Below are 23,389 nucleotides of genomic sequence, written 5' to 3'. Positions count from 1 at the left end.
GTCTGGTTGCTAAGTTAGCTTCAATGGCGTCGTTAGCACAGCATTGTTAACCTTCGCCAGCCTGGAAAGCATTAACCGTGTATTTACATGTCCACGGTTTAATAGTATTGTTGATTTTCTATCTATCCTTCCATTCAGGGGTTTATTTTTTTTGTTTCTATATGCAGTTAAAGCACGATGCTATCACGTTAGCTCGTAGCTAAAGCATTTCGCCGATGTATTTTCGTGGAGATAAAAGGCACTGAATGTCCATTTCGCGTTCTCGACTCTCATTTTCAAGAGGATATAGTATCCGAGGTGGTTTAAAATACAAATCCGTGATCCAAAATATAAAAAGGAGAGTGTGGAATCCAATGAGCCAGCTTGTACCTAAGTTACGGTCAGAGCGAAAAAAGATACGTCCATCACTGCCTCTCAAGTCGTTCACTGTAACGTTCCTCATCTACGAATCTTTCATCCTCGCTGAAATTAATGGGGTAATCATCACTTTCTCGGTCCGAATCTCTCTCGCTCCATTGTAAACAATGGGGAATTGTGAGGAATACTAGCTCCTGTGACGTCACGCTACTTCCGGTACAGGCAAGGCTTTTTTTTATCAGCGAGCAAAAGTTGCGAACTTTATCGTCGATTTTCTCTACTAAATCCTTTCAGCAAAAATATGGCAATATCGCGAAATGATCAAGTATGACACATAGAATGGATCTGCTATTCCCGTTTAAATAAATAAAAATCATTTCAGTAGGCCTTTAACCAGGAATTAGGCTTGACTCTAGGTTAAATGCGTTTTGTAGCCGCTTAAATACATTTGTGGAGGTACCCTGCACACTTAGATCTCTGCTCTTGCGCCGACTGCAGCCACTTGAATTTGATATGCCTCCATACCAAACCAAAGGCTCAGTACCAAACAAATGAATTACAAATACATCCACCGTTGCACCTCTACTTTTTACGTTATGGAACTCATTTTTTCAAAGCAAATGTCGTCTCCTGGGTTGAATATGTACTTTATATGGTATTAAATTGTGCTGTTTTTAACAACTCAGAGTTCAAGAAAAGTTTTTAAAATATATTTTTTATCAACCCCCTAGAGGGGGGGGGGCGGTTACCCACATATGCGGTCCTCTCCAAGGTTTCTCATAGTCATTCACATTGACGTCCCACTGGGGTGAGTTTTCCTTGCCCGTATGTGGGCTCTGTACCGAGGATGTCGTTGTGGCTTGTACAGCCCTTTGAGACACTTGTGATTTAGGGCTATATAAATAAACATTGATTGATTGATTGATTTATCAACGCCGTTGTGCCGTGTGGCCAAACACTGCATTCAGCCATAAAACCAGAGTATGGTATAGGAAAAAGCATGCAGAAATAACAAATACGGAGTCCTGACCAAAATTTTAAGACTAGTTGAAAAATTGCAAGGATTTACATTTTGCACTGTTGGATGTTAGGAAGGTTCTGAGTTGACCTTGAAAATGCAAAAAGATAAAATGAGAGTGAGACAAAAAAAAAAATTGGGAAAAAAACAATTTATTGCAAACAAGCATTAAAATAAAATATGCTTGGGGTTTTTGGAGCAGTGGTATTAAACTTTTGATCAGCTGATGAACAGCATATTTCACTTGAATGCTTGTTTGCAATAAACTAATGACGTTTGTGTCTCACTCCTATTTCTTCTTTTCGCATTTTGAAATTCTATTTAGACTTGCTGAAGCTATAACTGCCAATAGGTTTCTAATGGCAGAACCATCAGTTGGGGCTTGGCGATATGGCAAAAAAATTAATAAATTCATATCATTCTATTTCGAATAATATCACAATTTTTTTTTTTTTAATAAAGTTGGATTGTCCCGTGCAGGATTATACAGAGTACCGTTGCAACCCTACTCTTTATTACTGCAGTATCTTGTAAAATTAATTTCCGCCATGTTTGATCAAGGTTATTTATGCTAACAGCTGACAACTGTCATTTTGTCCATATCTATCATTGTGTTTACGAGAGGTGCAACGGTACAAGTAACCCACACAACATACCTCGGTTTTAAGGCCACAGTAGATTTGTTTTTTTCCCCAACTTTTTTATTTTTATTTTGCTTGTCATCACAAACATTTAGGTTAACATTCACTAAACAACAATTTCAAATGGTAAATTATTTGTATTTTTTAATTACTTGTGTACATGAGTGCTTCTCACCAGTGATTTGGCAAAGGGCAAGTGGTCGCCAGGACGTTAGAGTTTTTTAAAACTCTAATTTTGTATCTTATATGTAATGAAAATACTTTAAAGTGCAGTTTGCGTTTGAGATACTGTAAAATAATGTGAACCAACACATAAAACATGTTTAATGCTTATTATAGGAACTAAATGATTTCATCCACAAACTTAAAAATTATTTGAACAAAATGTGTCAGCAGAGTTTTTTAGTTTAGAACAAACACATAAAAAGTCTAATTAAAACATTTAAATATAACATTTATTTTTTTCCTAAATGTATTAGTGTGTTTGTTCTCCGAGTTGGGACCATCAGACATCCTGTGCCTGCCTGCGAAACACCAGTCAGGGCAGGATTACTGCACACACTACAACAAGCAGTCAGTGAGACTAAAGTCTGTCACTGAAGTTGCTGTTTTTTTTTTTAAATGTTGTGTTTCAATTTGTATGCTAGTGTTAGTCATATGTCTTTATTTTGGTCTTCGGGGCTGCACCTCTAGCTGTGTAAGGGGGAATGCTAATTGAACATTAATTTCGTTGTGACGAGCCTGACTTTCGCGACGGTGGACAGGGACAGTCATGCACATACACGGACACAAACACATTCACACGACACGTACACAAACATAGACACGACAACAGTCAATAAAGGCGGATTGTCCATGCAGGATTATACAGGGCACCAATGCTTCTCTACTGTTTACTATATTTTAACAGACATTTCCGCAATGTTTGATCGAGGTAATTATGGTAACAGCTGATCACCGTGATCAAACTCAAATGAATCGCGATCATTGAGCACAATCATATAATCGCCCAATGACCATTTCTTCTTTGAAAATATAATCCATTCCACCTCGCATGTCAAGATGCTGAATAAACAGCATGATTGTTGCACAGGTGTGCCTTAGGCTGGTCAGAATAAAAAGCCACTCTGAAATGTGCTGTTTTATCACACAGCACAATGCCACATATGTCACAAGTTTCGAGGGAGCGTTCAGTTGGCATGCTGACTCCAGGAATGTCCACCAGAGCTGTTGCCTGTGAACTGAATGTTAATTTCTCTACCAAAAGGCGTTTCAGAGAATTTGGCAGTACATCCAACTGCCCTCACTATCGCAGGCCACGTGTAACCACACCAGCCTAGGACCTTCACATCCAGCAGGTGCACCTCCATAATCTTCTGACACCAGCCACCCAAACAGCTGCTGCAACAATTGGTTTGCATAATGAAATAATTTCTGCACAAATTATGAGAAACTGTCTGAGGGAAGCTCATCTGCATGCTTGTCGTTCTCATCGGGATCTTGACCTGACTGCAGTTTGTCGTTGTAACCGACTTGAGTGGGCAAATGCTTACATTTGATGGCGTCGGGCATGTTGGAGAGGTGTTCTTTTCATGGATGAATCCTGGTTTTCACTGATCAGGGCAGCTTGCAGACAGCATGTGTGGGAGAGCGGTTTGCTGATGTCAACGTTGTGAATCGAGTGGCGCATGGTGGGGGTGGGGTTATGGTATGGGCAGGCGTATGTTATGGACAACGAACGCAAGAACATTTTATTGATGGCATTTTGAATGCACAGAGATACCGTGACGAGATCTTGAGGCCCATTGTTATGCCATTCACCCGAGACCATCACCTCATGTTGCAGCATCACAATACACGGCCCCATGTTGCAAGATTCTGTACACAATTCCTGGAAGCTGAAAACATCCCAGTTCTTGCATGGCCAGCATACTCAACGGACATGTCACCTATTCAGCATGTTTGGGATGTTGTGGATCGCCGTATACGACAGCGTGTTCCAGTTCCTGCCAATATCCAGCAAGTTTGCACAGCCATTGAAGGGGAGTGGACCAACATTCCACAGGCCACAATTAACAACCTGATCAACTCTATGTGATGGAGATGTGTTGCACTGTGTGAGGAAAATGGTGGTCACACAAGATACCGACTGCTTTTCTGACCCCCCCAGATTCCCAATAAAGCAAAATGCACATTTGAGTGGCCTTTTATCGTGGGCAGCCTAAGGTACACTTGTGCAATAATCATGCTGCTTAATCAGCATCTTGATATGCCACACCTGTGAGGTAGGATGGATTATCTTGACAAAAAAGTGCTCACTAACACAGATTGGAAAGATTTGTGAACAATATTTGAGAGGAATAGGTATTTTGTGTATATAGTAAAAGTTTTAGAACATTGAAAATTGGGAGCATTTTGCGTTTATATTTTAGTTCAGTATATATGCACGTATAATATGCATACATCTTCTAATGCACTGCATCTTGTCTGACAGTCGAAAGAAAAGTCCAGTCTCCAGCATTTGACAGAGAGCTTTGTCAATAAACTGCAAGTAGATTTTCCTTCTACTGTCAGCACCATCTACAGGTTAGTAGTGTTAATGTTGATTTTTGTAATGATTGAAAATATGCCTAGTACACTGTCAAATTGATGGATCTTGCTCTATCCTGAAGAACAAGTGAAAAGCTGCAAACAGCGTGTAAGAATTCATCTTCTGTGGACCATTGTGAAAGATGTCTGCTCTGTATGTGTTCTCTCGATACTGCATTTGGTAAGTTTTCATGTATTATTTCATCGATTACATAGTGCACACTTGTGTAGGGATGTATACCGTGTACCGGTTCCTAATTGGGGTGGTTCAGGAAGACCGTTAAGATTCTGGACTAATGATACTGCTATCGGTAGTCTCCAAAGTTACGGGTAAACACACTAATAAGAGTTAGTGTCAGTTTGAAGTGAACTTCACTTAACTCACGACCGCCACTTCGGCGCTCTTCATCAACCGGACCGTTCTCTTAGCAATCCATTAATCCACAGGCCAATATTAACCCACTCAAAAAAGTGTAAATTTGAAATAATCGCTAGGTATTTATATAATACACTGACACATACTGTATACGTCAGTGGCTGTCAACTCTGGCTTCCGGTCGGTCACTCAGATAGGTTTGTGTGCAACATAAACACAAACAACAATTTATATTGCTATAAAATTCACACACGCCTAACATGCTAATTGATTGATTTATATTATATATTTGATATGAGATGTAATGTTTAAGGTTTGTGATTGAACATAAATACATGTATAATTTTTGGATAGATCTATAGATCTATTGCTAAAATGTCAGGATTTGTGTTATTCCAAAATATTTTATAATTTATAAAACATTTCAAAAGAATTGGAGACGTGTCGCGAGTTAGATTGAAGGTGCTGGCTGGTTTCATCCAGAGTCACACACTTTGTTATTGACGTCACCATTTTCTACTGAGCACCCCGGAGAAGGATGTGTGTACAAAAGGAGACAACCGAATGCCCAAACTGAAAAAGTGAACATGCTAACTCCGAAGGTGTATTCAGTTGAGACTCGGTGGAATTGGAAGTCTTAAGTATGTACTGGGACTCTGGGAGTCTTAGTGTGGTTTGGTTTAAACATGCATAATGCTGCTCTATTTTCCTGAGAGGTTTGTCATATTTTTGGTCAAATTTTGCAGTTTTCTAACATTAAGGTTGTACTGTATTTCAAACCTCACTTCCGAGATGCAGAAGTAGTGCACTCTCTCTGTTTTGTTGTTTGTTGGACCATATTCCTTTTAGAATGCTATCAAACTCGGTCTTCTCTAACAGGAAGATGAATAAATTAATATTCATGATCCTTACTTCAACCTTCTCTCACTCTACTTAGAGGCAGCTTCAGCCTTCCAGGCCACGATTCTGTCAGATCACCTCTCTCAGAACAAATCTGTTGGCTCTAACAGTTGCTTTCCAAGACAGAATCCAGGTACATTACACTTTTTATGGTTGTTTATCAACATACTTAAGAGAAAACTCAGGTACATTATATGTTTTATAGTCTGTTCTGTCTTTCTGTTAGTACAATACAGTAAAAATGGGAATATTTTACACATGTTTGCAAATGCTGATGAATCATACTAATCGTGACGTGGGTCAGATGATAGAGTGGACGTTCCAGCAACTTAAGGGTTCCTGGTTCGAATCAAGTTTCCGCCATCCTAGTCCCTGCCATTGTGTCCTTGGGAAAGACACTTCACCCACCTTGCGCCTGATTGGTCGTGGTTAGCGCCTTGCATGGCAGCTTCCGCCATCAGGACGAATGTGTGTGTAAATGAGTGAATGTGATGTATTATGTAAAGAGCTTTGGGTATCTTGCGGTTATAGTAAAGCGCTATATAAATACATAGCATTTAGCATTTATTTTGTTAAAATTAATATCATAAAAAATGTTCATCATTTGACATCTCTGATTAATACATAGTTTTATTGACATTTAATTGTTTATTCCATTGCAGGTAGCTGCTGCAAAGACACAGGACAGTGCTGTGCAACAACCTTTGAAGACAGAAGCTGCTCTTCTGGTCAAAGGTATGCTTTCAATTGTTTATCTCAATCAAACAGTGAGGTCCATTGTGTACAGTCATACTACTAAAAGTAAAATTTACTGCAAACACTGAAATGATGGAATGGCTACAATCGCTTTTCAAATTAATTTTGACTGCTCGTAATTAAAGTTATCCAAGTTAACGCAATAATGCTAATTTCCTTTAATGGCACAATTTTTCAATGCACAATTATTTTGCGTGCGTCATGTGTGACCGTCTGCCCACCAGTCAAAAAAATGATAATTCACCCATGCTGCAGCCACAAGCGCGAACAAACACAGAGCAGAATTGGACAAAGAAAAGTGGCACTTAAAGGCCTACTGAAACCCACTACTACCGACCACGCAGTCTGATAGTTTATATATCAATGATGAAATCTTAACATTATAACACATGCCAATACGGCCGGGTTAACTTATAAAGTGACATTTTAAATTTGCCGCTAAACTTCCGGTTCGAAACGCCTCTGAGGATGACGTATGCGCGTGACGTAGCCCGACGAACACGGGTATGCCTTCCACATTGAAGCCGGTACGAAAAAGCTCTGTTTTCATTTCATAATTCCACAGTATTCTGGACATCTGTGTTCGTGAATCTGTTTCAATCATGTTCATTGCATTATGGAGAAGGAAGCCAAGCAAGCAAAGAAGAAAGTTGTCGGTGCGAAATGGACGTATTTTTCGAACGTAGTCAGCCACAACAGTACACAGCCGGCGCTTCTTTGTTTACATTCCCGAAAGATGCAGTCAAGATGGAAGAACTCGGATAACAGAGACTCTAACCAGGAGGACTTTTGATTTGGATACACAGACGCCTGTAGAGAACTGGGACAACACAGACTCTTACCAGGATTACTTTGATTTGGATGACAAAGACGCAGACGTGCTACTGTGAGTATGCAGCTTTGGCTTTTTTTTGCGTATGTACGTAACTTTTTTAAAATATATAAGCTTTATGAACCTTGGGTTAGGTGAACGGTCTTTTGGGCTGAGTGATTGTGTGTGTTGATCATGTGTTTGAATTGTATTGGCGTGTTCTATGGAGCTAGGAGCTAGCAGAGGAGCTAGGAGCTAGCATAACACGTACCGTACCGTAAGTGCGCGTCACGTACGTAACTTTTTAAAAATATATAAGCTTTATGAACCTTGGGTTAGGTGAACGGTCTTTTGGGCTGAGTGATTGTGTGTGTTGATCGGGTGTTTGAATTGTATTGGCGTGTTCTATGGAGCTAGGAGCTAGCAGAGGAGCTAGGAGCTAGCATAACAAACACGCAGGTGTTATTATGCAGGATTAATTTGTGGCATATTAAATATAAGCCTGGTTGTGTTGTGGCTAATAGAGTATATATATGTCTTGTGTTTATTTACTGTTGTAGTCATTCCCAGCTGAATATCAGGTACCGTGAGTATGCAGCCTTGGCTGCTAAACATTCGATAACTTGACCGTATGTGCGCGTCACGTACGTAACTTTTTAAAAATATATAAGCTTTATGAACCTTGGGTTAGGTAAACGGTCTTTTGGGCTGAGTGATTGTGTGTGTTGATCAGGTGTTTGAATTGTATTGGCGTGTTCTATGGAGCTAGGAGCTAGCAGAGGAGCTAGGAGCTAGCATAACAAACACGCAGGTGTTTTTATGCAGGATTAATTTGTGTCATATTAAATATAAGCCTGGTTGTGTTGTGGCTAATAGAGTATATATATGTCTTGTGTTTATTTACTGTTGTAGTCATTCCCAGCTGAATATCAGGTCACCCCCGGCTCTCACAGCATCTTCCCTATCTGAATAGCTTCAACTCCCCACTAGTCCTTCACTTGCACTTTACTCATCCACAAATCTTTCATCCTCGCTCAAATTAATGGGGAAATTGTCGCTTTCTCGGTCCGAATCTCTCTCACTTCATGCGGCCATCATTGTAAACAATAGGGAACTTTGCGTATATGTTCAACTGACTACGTCACGCTACTTCCGGTAGGTGCAAGCCTTTTTTTTATCAGATACCAAAAGTTGCAATCTTTATCGTCGTTGTTCTATACTAAATCCTTTCAGCAAAAATATGGCAATATCGCGAAATGATCAAGTATGACACATAGAATAGATCTGCTATCCCCGTTTAAATAAAAAAAAATCATTTCAGTAGGCCTTTAAAGGCCTACTGAAATGAATTTTTTTTATTTAAACGGGGATAGCAGATCCATTCTATGTGTCATACTTGATCATTTTGTGATATTGCCATATTTTTGCTGAAAGGATTTAGTAGAGAACATCGACGATAAAGTTCACAACTTTTGGTCGCTGATAAAAAAAGCCTTGCCTGTACCGGAAGTAGCGTGACGTCACAGGTTGAAAGGCTCTTCACATTTCCCCATTGTTTACACCAGCAGCGAGAGCGATTCGGACCGAGAAAGCGACGATTACCCCGTTAATTTGAGCCAAGATGAAAGATTTGTGGATGAGGAACGTGAGAGTGAAGGACTAGAGTGCAGTGCAGGACGTATCTTTTTTTCGATCTGACCGTAACTTAGGTACAAGCTGACTCATTGGATTCCACACTCTCTCCTTTTTCTATTATGGATCACGGATTTGTATTTTAAACCACCTCGGATACTATATCCTTTTGAAAATGAGAGTCGAGAACGCGAAATGGACATTCACAGTGACTTTTATCCCCACGACAATACATTGGTGAAGCACTTTAGCTACGGAGCTAACGTGATAGCATCGGGCTTAACTGCAGATAGAAACAAAAGAAATAAACCCCTGACTGGAAGGATAGACAGAAAATCAACAATACTATTAAACCATGGACCTGTAACTACACGGTTAATGCTTTCCAGCCTGGCGAAGCTTAACAATGCTGTTGCTAACGACGCCATTGAAGCTAACTTAGCAACGGGACCTCACAGAGCTAAAAACATTAGCTATCCACCTACGCCAGCCAGCCCTCATCTGCTCATCAACACCCATGCTCACCTGCGTTCCAGCGATCGACGGAGCGACGAAGCACTTCACCCGATCATAGATGCGGTCGGCGGCTAGCGTCGGATAGCGCGTCTGCTATCCAAGTCAAAGTCCTCCTGGTTGTGTTGCTGCAGCCAGCCGCTAATACACCGATCCTACCTAAAGCTTTCTTCTTTGCAGTTTTCATTGTTCATTAAACAAATTGCAAAAGATTCACCAAAACAGATGTCCAGAATACTGTGGAATTTTGCGATGAAAACCGAGCTTTTTGTATTGGATACAATGTGTCCGAATACTTCCGTTTCAACAATTGACGTCACGCGCATACGTCATCATATATAGACGTTTTCAACCGGAAGTTTAGCGGGAAATTTAAAATTGCACTTTATAAGTTAACCCGGCCGTATTGGCATGTGTTGCAATGTTAAGATTTCATCATTGATATATAAACTATCAGACTGCGTGGTCGGTATTAGTGGGTTTCAGTAGGCCTTTAATGGCAACACACATCAACACTGCTCAACATTCTCAGTCTGCTCGCTCATCCAAACTTCCTCAGCTACTGCTTACGTCACACCCAATGGCACTTCCACTTAAAAGCGCGCACACACAAACCACAGGTACTACACTGTTGTGTTTGAGAGAGTGTGTGTTGTGTCTATGTGTAAAATATATTTGTGTCCCTTTTGTGTGGAGCTGTTTAAAAAAGCATTACGGTATGTTTAATAAACATATATTTGCAGAAATCTCAGATATTATTGTCAAGTCCCATGCTGTTAGTATTAAATCTATTTAAGGTACACTTATTAAAGACTTAAAGGGGAAACTGCACTTTTTTGGAATTTTGCCTACGTTCACAATCATTATGAGAGACAAGAAAACACGTCTTTTTTTTTTTTAAACGGATTTTAAAGATGCTAAAAAACGCTTAGAAGATGTGGCTAATGGGACTTATCATTGTAGCCTTCAAAGCCCTCTAAAACAACTTCAAAACCCTCCATTAACATTTTATATACAGAGTATATAATGTAGTAACAGACACATTCATAACAATAAGTAATATGTACAATATTTACCGTATTTTGGTCACCTTAAGTAGGGCTGGGCGATATGGCCTTTTTTTAATATCTCGATATTTTTAGGCCATATCACGATACACGATATATATCTCGATATTTTGCCTTAGCCTTGAATTAACACTTGATGCATATAATAACAGCAGTATGATGATTCTATGTGTCTACATTAAAACATTTTTCTTCATACTGCATATGCTCATTTTAAACTTTCATGCAGAGAGGGAAATCACAACATAGTCAATTTAGCAAAACTGTATTTATTAAACAGTTATTAAGCAGTGGCACAAACATTTATGTCATTTCAAAACAGAAAGTGCAAGATTGTCAGAGACATTTTAAAGCTATGAGTGCACTTTTGTGCATGATGTCACTAAGATGACATATCAAAACAACACTAAATTAAAGTGCACTTTTTGTACAGAACGCCACTACAATAGTTTAAAACAAATAAAGTGCACTTTTGTGCATAATGTCACACAAGATATTTCAATAACTGTCAAAAAAAAAAGAGCTGCATAATAGGGAATCAAATCGCTATGTTGTAGGTTACTGCGGACGTTCTCTCATTCTGTTCACTATTTTTTCATACGGTGTTGATGTGGAAATGGTTGCCTCTGCATTTTGTTGGTGTGGCACCGAACGGAGATGTTGACATGCGGAGTAAGCACTATTCATTCTCTAGCGGGTGACTTTTCAAATGATGCTACATATTAGCAGTAATGCTACTTTTTGTAGCAACGCTTTTGCCCCACACTTGACAAATTACGGTTGTCTGTTCGACATATTCCCACTTGAAGCCAAACCACTGCCAGACGATGGACCCCCTGCTGTTTTTCTTGGGAATTAATTCTTCCTTCATTTGCTACCAGATTCGCACCTTCTTTCTCTCGTATTACCACTCGCACCACAGCTAACATTACCCATGCTGCTACCTCTCTGCTCCGCGAGGGCGTATACGTATGTGACGTATGTAAGAAGGTGCGCTTGTTTTATGTCTCTGTGAGAAGGAGAGACAAGACAGCCTGTAGTGTAATGCCCGCAGCTAAAAGCAACTGCGTGAGAACGTATACTCGAATATCACGATATAGTCATTTTCTATATTGCACAGAGACAAACCCGCGATATATCGACTATATCGATATTTCGCCCAGCCCTAATCTTAAGCATTTGTGGAAACTAATTTCCTCTGCGCATTTATTTCCGTATCCATAGCAATGCACTACCGACTTCCGGCAACAAATGTGTGTTCCTATTTCCAGAAACAAACATGTATGTGTCGTAATCATGGCAGACTTAGTAACGGGCAACGAAGACAACTATTTTTGGACAAATGAGGATTCACAACTTTATCTTTTTGAACCAGAATATACGGAGAATGAACTGCTGAATATAGAAGCGAGCACAACGAGAGAATGAAACATTGGAGCAGACGGAAGCCGAAAGAGTAAGGTCGGCATGACTATGACGCTGTAAATGTGGAGCTTGCAGCCAAGCTATGCCGACAGAAACGGAGTGCTTATTCATCCAAATCAACTGGAAACGTACCAAGCCAGCTGGACCGAACGAACAACTGTTCATAGAGTGAGCAGGCATGTGATTTTTCCGTCCTTACTCGAAAATTCGTCTTTTTTTATCTCTGTAAAAATATAAAAACATATTTTCTGTTTTTCTTTGTTTTTTCTGACCTACAATGTGTGTTAAAATCTTGATCCGTCTCTTTTCCTTACCTGCCAACAACTACGGTTTTCCCGTAATGAGTATGGTTTTTGATCATCCATTTCGGTTTACGGCTGCAGTGGCATGAACTACGGTTTTCCATTAAAAATGATAACTTAAAAATCGGAGCAACTCTACGGGCAGGGGACAAAATATACGGGAAAAATCAATGATATATTTTGACATTATTTTGAAACATAAACAACATGACTGCAAGATATTTGTTATTTCATGCTATAAATCACAAATGGCTATTCAGATAAAGGAAGTTAGCTAATAGAATTAACATTTTTGTACTCTTTGTGATTTTTGCATTTGGAGCAGTTAGAAGTGGAAAGGAATTCGAAGAGACAGAAATTGGCTATAAAATCCAAGGTAGAATCCACTAAAGCAAAAACAAAAAGGAAAATGCAAGCTGCTCCGAAATTTGCTACGAAGGATCATGTCAGAGCCATCAAAGCAAAAATGCCAAAGTACTGTGCGAATGAACCAAAGTAATGTGCAAATAATGTGAATAACTACATGAACCATATGTGGCTGTGAAGTGAACACTAGTAAGGTTGTAAATACTGTATACAGTAGGCTAACCCATGTGGTTCCTGTGGATGTCAACACAAGTTGTAATTACTGTAGTAACTAAATAACATAGTGACTGAAACAGACACTGTGATTCATTTGGATGAATGGGGTATGTATTTATGTTCACTCCGTTGATAATTTTTCAATTCTTTAAACACTAAAACATCTTTAAGTGGTGCTTTTTTTTTGCAAATTTTTGCAAGTTCAATTGCTGAAAAACCAGGAGCTTCGGAAGTGGTTGCCCTCCTTGTCCTTCCACCCTGGACCTGCGTCTCCCATACCCTCAGCTTATTTTTAGTCTTTTTCATTAAGTTCAAATCACATGCCTGCGAGTGAGTCACTATTATATTGGTCATGATACATGCAGCACGTCATTCAAGCTAGCTGTGTACAAACAAAACATGAAGTGTGGGCTAATACTTTACAGATACTGCAATATGATTTTTCATGTTTTTCAGTCAGTACATATCGGTGTCCTATCACATTGTGTTGTGCATTACAAACTCATCACAATTACGTGATTAACACTGAACGTGCACATGCCTATTGTAACGCTCAATTAAACACAGAGAACATCCCTAAACTGTCGCTAACACGAGCAAAGGGCCGGGCAATATGGCCCTAAACTAATATCTCAAAATAATTTGGCCCATAAATTAACCCATACATGGAAATATTTTTTGACGTAACTAAATATCTCCACTATGCCTTGACTTAACATTTTCAGGACTGATGAGGACCCAATAACAGGTACCAACAACTAAGAAAAGTAGGTTTTGTATCATAGGATCTCAACTTAAGAGATGTTTTGAGATATTAAAAAAGAAAAGGCTTTAAATATAAATTTTTAAAAAGTCAAATATAATCTCAAATTTTCTTAGAAAAAAACATTCAGCTATGTTCAAAAGCTAACAACAATAACATAAAAGGACAAAATGTAAGATAAAGTGCCCTGGTTTCAGAAGACATGTTTAAACATCAGCAGCAACATGAAAATAATTGACCTTTAACAATGGTGTTTTCAATAGGTAAACATTATTATAGGACGTACTCACAAATATTTTACCCAGTAACAACCTGCCAACTGCTTCATGATGCTGTGTGACAGGCTGTGTTCTGAAAATTACTTTTAAAAAGTAATTTTTTATAGTAACTTGTTACTTTACCAAAAAAGTGATTGTATTACTAGCGCAATTACTCTTTAATAAATAAATAAATTAATAGAGAAAGTAATTATTGCGTTACTTAAAAAAACCAAACTTAAAATATCTGGCTTAATGCAGTTAAGATAAGTGTCATATGAGAGCACTGTATGTTATACAGGTGGGCAAACATTTTACTCTAGTTTGATCAAATTTGGAAGAATTTATTTTAGGAGCAAAATGCGATGAAAGGGTTGAAATCCCTATTTGCACATGTGCGACAGTTTTCAAATCGCAGGTCTATTTTTAGTCGCATTTGCGAGTAAATTTGTCGCACCATACAGTCCTGATTCGAGTGTTGACGTAGAAGATAGCTTATCACTGGCCTTGTGGTTAGAGTGTCTGCCCTGGGATCGGTAGGTCGTGAGTTCAAACCCCGGCCGAGTCATACCAAAGACTATAAAAATGGAACCCATTACCTCCCTGCTTGGCACTCAGCATCAAGGGTTGGAATTGGGGGTTAAATCACCAAAAATGATTCTCGGGTGTTGCTCACTGCTCCCCTCACCTCCCAGAGAGTGAGGGTGATGGGTCAAATGCAGAGGATAATCGCACCACATCTAGTGTCATACTTGCCAACCCTCCCGTTTTTAGCGGGAGAATCCCGATATTCAGCGCCTCTCCCGACAACCTCCCAACAGAGATTTTCTCCCGACAAACTCCCGGTATTCAGCCGGAGCTGGAGGCCACGCCCAAAAAAAAAAAAGTCTGCCGCAGCTGCGATTTGACCTGACCAGCCTCCGGGTACAAGTACTGGAGTACCAATTGCTTGCCAGGGAAGATCTTCCCCAGGAAGCAAGGATTGACCGGTTTTGGGCCATGCTAGGGAGAGATGGAAGATTCCACACTCTCGTGCATTTGATGAAAGCACTTTTGTGCGTGCCACACAGCAATGCATCATCAGAGAGGGTGTTCAGCATGGTTAGAAAAGTAGTGACAGAGAATAGAAAGAGGATGGACAATTCAACCCTTAACAAAGCATTGTACTTTCAAGTACAACAACGAGTAGATGAGTGTTGTGTGTGTGTGTGTGTATATGTGTAAATAAATGAACACTAAAATTCAAGTATTTATTTTATTGATATAATAAAATCAATATATATATATATATATATGTAACGGTGTAGAAACAGACGTTCATTATGCTTGATTAAATTATGAATGAAGTGTTGCAACAGCGCCTGTTGCTGGCGAGAAGTGGTATGTACTTTACCTGCGGGAAGTGCTCAGAACTGTGACGCCTTCCAATTGATAATCCCGTGACCCAAGTGGACTCACAGTCTCACAATTTGCACTGTTTTGCAGGACACTGTAATAAAAGAAATTCATAATCCACCTAGTGCCAGTGATATGTTGAAGCGACAGCAGTGTGGAGCTGCATTTTGCCACATACAGTTGTGGACCGTCACACATATATATATATATATATATATATATATATATATATATATATATATATATATATATATATATATATATATATATATATGAAATACTTGAGTTGGTGAATTCTAGCTGTAAATATACTCTCCTCTTAACCACGCCCCTAACCACGCCCCCGCCCCAACCACGCCCCCCCTACCCCCGACCAAGCCCCCCCACCTCCCGATATTGGAGGTCTCAAGGTTGGCAAGTATGTCTAGTGTGTGTGTGACAATCATTGGTACTTTACTTATCTCTTATCGTAGCTCGCTCACAGCTAATTCCGTACCACGGTGATGTTTTAGTGCACCACAAAAACGATTCCTCAATGTTCGCTCTTACAATAACAATGTTGCTACAGTTTGGTCATTTTACAGGTTACGGAATGTAAATTAAGTATTGTTGGCGGTTTTTGGATGCATTTTTAAAGTGATTTAGAGGCAGAATGGTTGCTCCCTTTAGCTGCATTGCTAGCCACCTAGAACGAGCCGATTTTTACATGTTAGAATACCAAAAAAAACAACTTTTGTGTTCTTGTCCCTTATAAGTGTTGTCAACGATAAGCAAAATTCCCAAACAGTGCAGATCGCCTTTAAAAATGATATCTGCTATTAATCGCATTTGACAGCCATGCTTGTAATATATCTAATTATCAATACAGTATGTATTAAGTGTGTTGAACTATTTCAAATGTTATTGACCTGTTGGTTCATTGCAAATGTTGCAAATATTCTTTACTTAGAGACTGAAACAGTTTAATTCAATTGTTTGTTTCTGTATGGTAGTTTTTCTATCAAAATAAACATTTCACTTTGTAAATACATTTGTATTGTTCATTTCTGTTGTAAAGTGTCTTTTAAAAGCGCTATATTAATCCAAAGAATGATTGTTCTATTATAGACTTGCAGATGCAACAGATCTGAGGAGATGGTTGTGTTACAGCTGTCAGTTGACTGTCAAAGATATGGTAGGTGACACACAAGCTAAACTTGGGACGGTGTGGCTCAGATGGTAGAACAGTTATCCAGAAAATCAAGGGTTCCTGGTACAAATCCAGCTTCCGCCATCCTTGTTACTGCCGTTTTTTGTTTGGGCAAGACACTTCACCCACCTTGCTCCCAGTGCCATTCACACTGTTGCATCAATGAATGTTTGGTGGGGGCCGCAGAAACTGTTAGTGCAGTGGTCCTCAAATGATTTTTTTTTCTTCTTTAATCTGTCCTGTCCAGCCGCTCAGACAAATCATATTGTTGATTTAGATATACTCATATGTGCTGTAAAGATTTACTTTACAAAAGAGAAGTTTGGGCCACTTCTCTTATTGCCCTATTTGTATTTGAATTTTTAATGTTTGGCTATATTTAGTGTTTGGACAAGAGGGGGACACAAATAGATAGCCGGCCAAATTCTTGTAACCCAATGTGGCCCTCGAGTCAAAAGGTTTGGGTAACCCCTGGTATGGTCAGTCAGTTGTGGCTACAAATATATTTTATTTCCAGCAATGTGTGAATTATCTATCCATTATTATTATTATTATTAGATGTATTTTCACCAATGTGTGAATGTGGAGAAAATGAATGATAGCTTCTCAGTTCTCACTGTAAAGCGCTTTGAGTGTCTAAAAAAGCTACAAATGAATCTAATCCATCATCAACCTAAGCATTATTTCAATAGTCCAACAACAGCAGCTCCTTGAATTCCTTGAATCCCTTCTAAGTCTATCTGATAGCTCAGTCACAGCTCTTTTTATACCAAATATGTGTTATATGTGTTTTATGTCGCACGTTTGCACCAAGAAAAATTCCTAGTTTGTGAACCCGTTCTCAAACAATGGCAATAAAACTATTCTGATTCTGATTCTGATTCTGAAAATAGTGTTCGCAAATCATATTGCGAGCCACAGCTTCGATGGTAAATGATTACAAAAATCTTTTGGAGACTTCCAGTGGCATATCTGCACTAGATATGCGAGATTCTGAAGCATGACTATTTTCAAATAAAGTGCTGTGGTTTACTTATATGTTTTTTACAGCAGTTAATATTAATAGTTTTGTGTTTGAGGTCTGGCAGAGACATTCATTTTGTAAAATGATGTAATTGTTAGTTATGATGTTGAATACTTGCCACAATCACCTCTGAGAAGCAGTTTGTCCTGCGAAAGTTTATAATCTTGTATTGACCAATAATAAAAGAACAGTTGTAATGGTGGTTCAGGACATTTGTACACGATTGTAGTGCGGTATGCAGAAATATTATTAATAAGCCGAATCAAACTTCTCCTTTTCTTTCAAGTCATCTGTGGAAGTTCTTCCTCAATGCATCTTGTCGGAGGCTCAGAGGAGGCAAAGGAGGTAAATGTTTTGCTACCGATTATTGCTGACTGTGTACTCATTGTCCAATCAAATATTACAGCTAAAGATTACATTTATAAGTTTCACTGTTTATAAATGACCAAGTACAATATAGTGTTAGTGGTTCATAATGGTGATCTCCATTAGCTTCTGCAATAGTAGTAACAACAATAGGGAAGGCATTCATATGGCCCCGTTCTTAGGTGGAGCTCGCCTGAGAGGAAGAGGGGCATTAATCATATTGCAATGCAGTCTGCTGAAAATGATGGGAAGCGTCACTCTGCATAGCAGCCGACTTTGTGGTCAAAGTTGGAATTGCCACAAAGCACATTTTAAGATATTCAACCCTCTACTGCCGTCTGACGGCTAAAGTGGAAAGTGCACCGCCCAAATCCGTCGCATTTCATGTGTCAGGTAAATCGTGACAATTGGGGCCATATGAATCCCCTTCCTACCTGTATTCTTACGAGAGTCTAACATTTAAAAAATACTTTGATACAAAAGCGAATACATACATATTCATACATGACAATACCACTACATTCAAAATAACCAACAACTCCACATTAATTAGCTTTAATAGTTATGCTAATTAGGTTACACAATAGACATAAAACTACAATTGTTTAAATAAAAATACAGGCCCTAAAAATGTACAGATTTGCATGCAATCAGATTGGAATCCAAAAAGAAAACAAAATGATAGTTATTATTGTGTAAGTTTCAAGCGTTTCCAAAATGTTATGAATTAGCAAATTAGAAAATACAATAGCTTTTTTTCTTCTTTTTTTTTCAAGAATAGTGCAGAAAGGAATATGAAATGTGCCACTTTGGTCAATGAGCCAATGAGTAAATAGGAAAAGAACAATATTTATCCTATTTGGCACCATAAGATCAGAATGATCCCACGCGTTGGAACCTTTTCTTTTTCTTTGTTCCATTTAGATCTATGATCCAAACATAAACCGATGCCAAACGCCACTCTTCCAACTTGTTTAAGTACACGTGTGCTGATGAGCACAGTTTGGTGATTCAGTCAAATGACAAGGCAGTTGAATCTATCACATGTTTTTTTCTTATTGATGCATACATCCAGGTATTGAGGCAACCTTGTGTTTGAGGCATCAATGGTTCAGTATCTTTTCTCCCATCACTGGCCATCACATAAGTTTGATAGTAACGTCCCAATTAGGATTCCTAAAAAAGTAAGAAACCCTAATCTTTGCATTTGTACTTTTAGAATGTGTTGCATTCTATTCTCAAAGACAAAACAAACTCTATGGCGCAAAATTGACATTGAAAAAATACAATGTTTTTGGTGATTTATTTTAATCATGACATGTTTTCAATGCCAAAATTCATATTTTTTTACACTTATTGTTTTTGTGTGTTTCAAAGGTTTTTATGTTCGCTTCTCTTTTTTACGATTTAGTTTATTTTTGTTTTCTGGTTTTGCTTCTTTCTTTTTTTACTGATTCAATTGAATGGAAGCAATTTGATCTGGGGAGGGAGGCTTACAACAAGTTTACCCGCAAGCAGTTTTTCTAGACTTGGGGCTTGCAGGTAAAACACCGTAGAAGACTGGAGGACCGAGGGAATCTAAATCAGGTTTTAATAAAGCTTCAAAATGTTTAGGTCGTTTTTTTACATATGTTTGTTGCTGTCTGCACATTTATCTCCTGTTTAAAGAGAAATCTTGTATTTTTAAACATAATACAGTGAACAACTTTTATCACTTGTTGACTACTTCCTTAGTTCGTATAGCACTCTGGTGAACTTCATTACTATGCATTAGTTTATTGTTAATCTCAAATGGGGAGACCATGATTCTCATAACAAAACAAGTAAAATGATTTTAAAACTATTATTCATATTTAACGTTAGTTATGATACAGTTTTTTTAGGATTTATTATATAGTTGCTATATTAGTCCAGTTTTTAAATAAAATGTAATATGGCAGTAGACCATCCGTTTTGCTCACTTTATGATGATATGCTGTAGTTGGATGTCCCCTCAAAAACACGCTGGAGAAATTCCAGATGATGTCCCAGAAAGGCTGAAGTCTTCTGTCTTTCTTGTTGAATTAAATACAGCAATATCACAAAGTACTACTCTGATATTACTTGTAAAGATGTGTTAATGTAATAGTTAATAGAAATGTATTTGCTAAAACTCCAGTCTATTTCTTTAAATTATTTTTAAATAATTCCTCAGCGCTACAATGTAGCAGTTGATGAATGTTTTTTAATTCTGTTGTAAACGGTTGTACTTTCAAATGTACATGTAAATATTATGTGTAATATCATTCAGGATAGCTGAATGTATTCCCCTAGTTTGTAATATTTGTAATTAAGGCAGGAAATGAATCACAGCATGTGTAGTTTCAGCACATTGTTAATTTATGTAAGTTAAAATAATATTTGCCAATACAATAAGACACAAATCAACCTATTTAGGTCTAAAAATAGAAAGAAAAAAATGTGAAGCTTTATTTCCAAACACTGAAAAAACCTCTGTGGATGAAGTTGTCTGCACAGCCAGGATTTGAGGCTTTCTCTCTCTCTCAAGGGGAAAAAGAGAAAGAACCGCTGGAGATCGCTCAACATTACAAGTTAAAGTCTCGTATTTTAACACAAATTGGTTAGTAATATCATGCCAAGCTTTACATGTCTGGTTTTAAATATTTTAAATAAATAAATACAGCTATACTTACATTCTTAAATCGCTCTTTTCTCTCCGCGTAGAAATGTAACAAAGTATTGTTCTATACAGAGTTTTGCTAAATATCACGGCTATATCGAGACAAACATGTATAACTTAAAAATGCATATTCAATTTCTGTACCGCTTATACTACATCCTCAAAGTATGGCTAAGTTAACACAAATATATCATAACTTTTAGACTTGATTTAGACGCCCTCGGTCCGCCCGTCTTCTTTTACGGTGTTTTACCTGCAAGCCCCAAGTCTAGTAAAACTGCTTCCGGGTAAACTTGCTGTAAGCCCCGCCCACAGGCACCTGCCCCACGTCAAATCACTGCCATTAGTTTGAAACAGTAAAAAAAAGAAGCGAAACTGAAAACAAAGAAACAAAACCGTAAAAAAGAGACGCGATAGTGGGGAAAAAAAGTTGAACGTAAAAACCTTGGAAACACAAAAACAATAAAAGTGTACAAAAATATGAATATTGGCATCAAAAACATGTCATGATTAAAAAAAGATATCCCCCCAAAAAATATTGTATTTTTTCAATGCTTGTATGTATTTGTTTTTGTGCAAAAACAACTTTTTCTAAAATGTAATTTTTTTTTCCGATACCAAATCTTACTGGCAGTGTTTTGGCTTCATGAAACTCCAGGTTTTATTTCACTTGTATTGCTACAAGAGTGGCTGCAGCTGCTGTCGGCCATCTTAAGAATGACTGTACTTTCAGGGTAATTCCGGAAATAATGTCATGTCAAACTGATGCAAATTAATTTAACAAATTTAACAATGTGGTCAATTGGAGATTTGTCTCGCTTCAAAGGCCAACACAAGCCGGATGTACGACATAAAAGTGACATTTTCTGAGATAGAACAAATACAGTATGTCTACGTTTTCACCAAAACACAATCAGAAAGCTTATTATGTGCTTTGTGCCATTGACAAGGTCAGTCCTTCTTTCTGCCACCTGTACTTTTCAATTCACCTGTGCTCCACCAGCTTCCACCACGCTAATGCTCCCATGTAGAAATTAAATATATTGACTTCCCTGCACTTTGCCTTTTGTCTCTGCATCCTGGGGTCATGCCGCAGCGTAACAATGTACATTAATACCAACATTGTCATGCATGCGTTGAACATACACAATAAAACTAATTTTATATTTTTCTGGCCAAATTCTTCAGAGGTTAATGAGTGAATGTAAAATGAATGTATGTCTTTTGTTCTTCAGGTCTCGCATGAGAGATGAGATCAGTGATTTCCTGCTGGATGATTAAGATGAAAGTGTTCAGCTCAAGGATCATGGAACTTTCATTTCATGATACAAGAACAATATTCCGGTTTGTGTGAGTCACATAATCCATATGCTGGCTCTGTGTGGAAAAGGAGGGTATGTCAAGGTCAAATATCTCATCCTGTAACTTTTCTTTCATCAGCTTTTATCATCCAAACTTTTAAAATGACAGTAGCATTGTTTTATGGACTGCTTGTAATTAAAACTGCAGGTCAATGTTTGTGCTTTTCATTTGTGCACAGATAGTACTTTGGGTTACAATGCATTTATTTGATCATTTTCTGTCTGGCTTTAAATTCTATATTGTCATTTTACAGTACTCTTCCAAGATTATGTTAAAAGGATCCCAGGAATATTTAATTTTCCGGATTATAGAGCGCACCGGTATTTAAGCCACACCCACCACATTTTAGAAGAAAAATATTTTTACATATTTTAGCCGCACTAGACTATAAACCGCAGATAAATCATGGTACGAAATAATTTGTAAATGATACCTTAATTGTTTCCGAACGGTGCCTGTCACACGGTAGAAAAGCAGCTGATCAAACAACATAGAAATTATTGTAATGGACCCACTACTTGCAAAAGGTAGCTCTCCAATTAGCTAAACAGACTCAGTAACTCCACTGTGACGTTTTGGTGAATTACGAAACTGAAACAATACACAAATAATGTAATTGTAAGTTAATAATACTAAAACAGACACTGGTAGACGGGTTAGCATATTAGCTAATACTAACAACGCTTGCTTATAGAAACACTGAATGGTTATACTTACGGTTCGAGGGACAAAACAAGAAATAGATTGTCAACCTGCAGTGAGCAAACGCGTCCAAAAGTTAGCGCCATAGCACAGACAGTAACACACCTTCTCAGTGTCTCTTTTGTGTTTTTTGTTGTTGTTGTTGAATACATAACATTATGGCCGTTATCCAAGAAAAATCCAAAAATTAGCCGCACCGTTTTATAAGCCGCAGGGTTCAAAGCTTGTGGAAGAAGTAGCGGCTTATAGTCCGGAAAATACGGTATGTTTATATGTCAAAATGTGTGGATTACACACTTTTTTAATGAAGTTGTTATTGTGTAAATATGGTAAAACATTTAACTCTTTGACAAGTTAATTATAAGACTTGAAAATCCACACTGCAGCAACACAAAATTGTACCAAAGCTTTTTAATGTAAAATTCTAATAAATGTACACATAACTAAAGGCTTGAAAACTAGACAGGTGTTTCTGCTTTGTCAGACAATTTGTGTATAATATCTGTATTATTGTCGCAAAATCCTGTAGTCACTGAAGCATTAGGTGTGGTAGACGTTTCTGACGCTCTCCTAATGGCTATTGTCCAAACCATAATGTACTTTTACAACAAATAAATACAATCATTGAAAAAATACATTATTTTTGGTGAATGTTTTCGATGCCAATATTCATATTTTTGTA

General features: G+C 38.1%; 1 protein-coding gene across 2 annotated transcripts in view; it reads left to right on the top strand.

Annotated features, from left to right (window-relative positions):
• The window catches only part of ctu2 (cytosolic thiouridylase subunit 2 homolog (S. pombe)), a 52,910-nt gene extending 30,751 nt beyond the window's left edge, over nt 1-22,159 (top strand). Inside the window, exons 10-16 of one of the 2 annotated variants that reach the window (XM_062057737.1) lie at nt 4,511-4,602; nt 4,689-4,786; nt 5,919-6,014; nt 6,544-6,616; nt 16,492-16,558; nt 17,884-17,942; nt 21,879-22,159. In XM_062057737.1, the coding sequence (XP_061913721.1) occupies nt 4,511-4,602; nt 4,689-4,786; nt 5,919-6,014; nt 6,544-6,616; nt 16,492-16,558; nt 17,884-17,942; nt 21,879-21,924 (531 nt within the window). In that variant the 3' untranslated portion in view covers nt 21,925-22,159. The remainder of the gene's footprint in view (nt 1-4,510; nt 4,603-4,688; nt 4,787-5,918; nt 6,015-6,543; nt 6,617-16,491; nt 16,559-17,883; nt 17,943-21,878) is intronic. The other variant, XM_062057738.1, reaches the window with a different exon arrangement.
• Nucleotides 22,160-23,389: the final 1,230 nt, after the last annotated feature.

This window comes from Entelurus aequoreus, linkage group LG09 (assembly GCF_033978785.1).
Source record: "Entelurus aequoreus isolate RoL-2023_Sb linkage group LG09, RoL_Eaeq_v1.1, whole genome shotgun sequence".
NCBI classification, from domain to species: Eukaryota; Metazoa; Chordata; class Actinopteri; order Syngnathiformes; family Syngnathidae; genus Entelurus; species Entelurus aequoreus.
The sequence above is the reverse complement of the archived record's forward strand: the minus strand, read 5'-3'. Positions and strand labels throughout refer to the sequence as shown.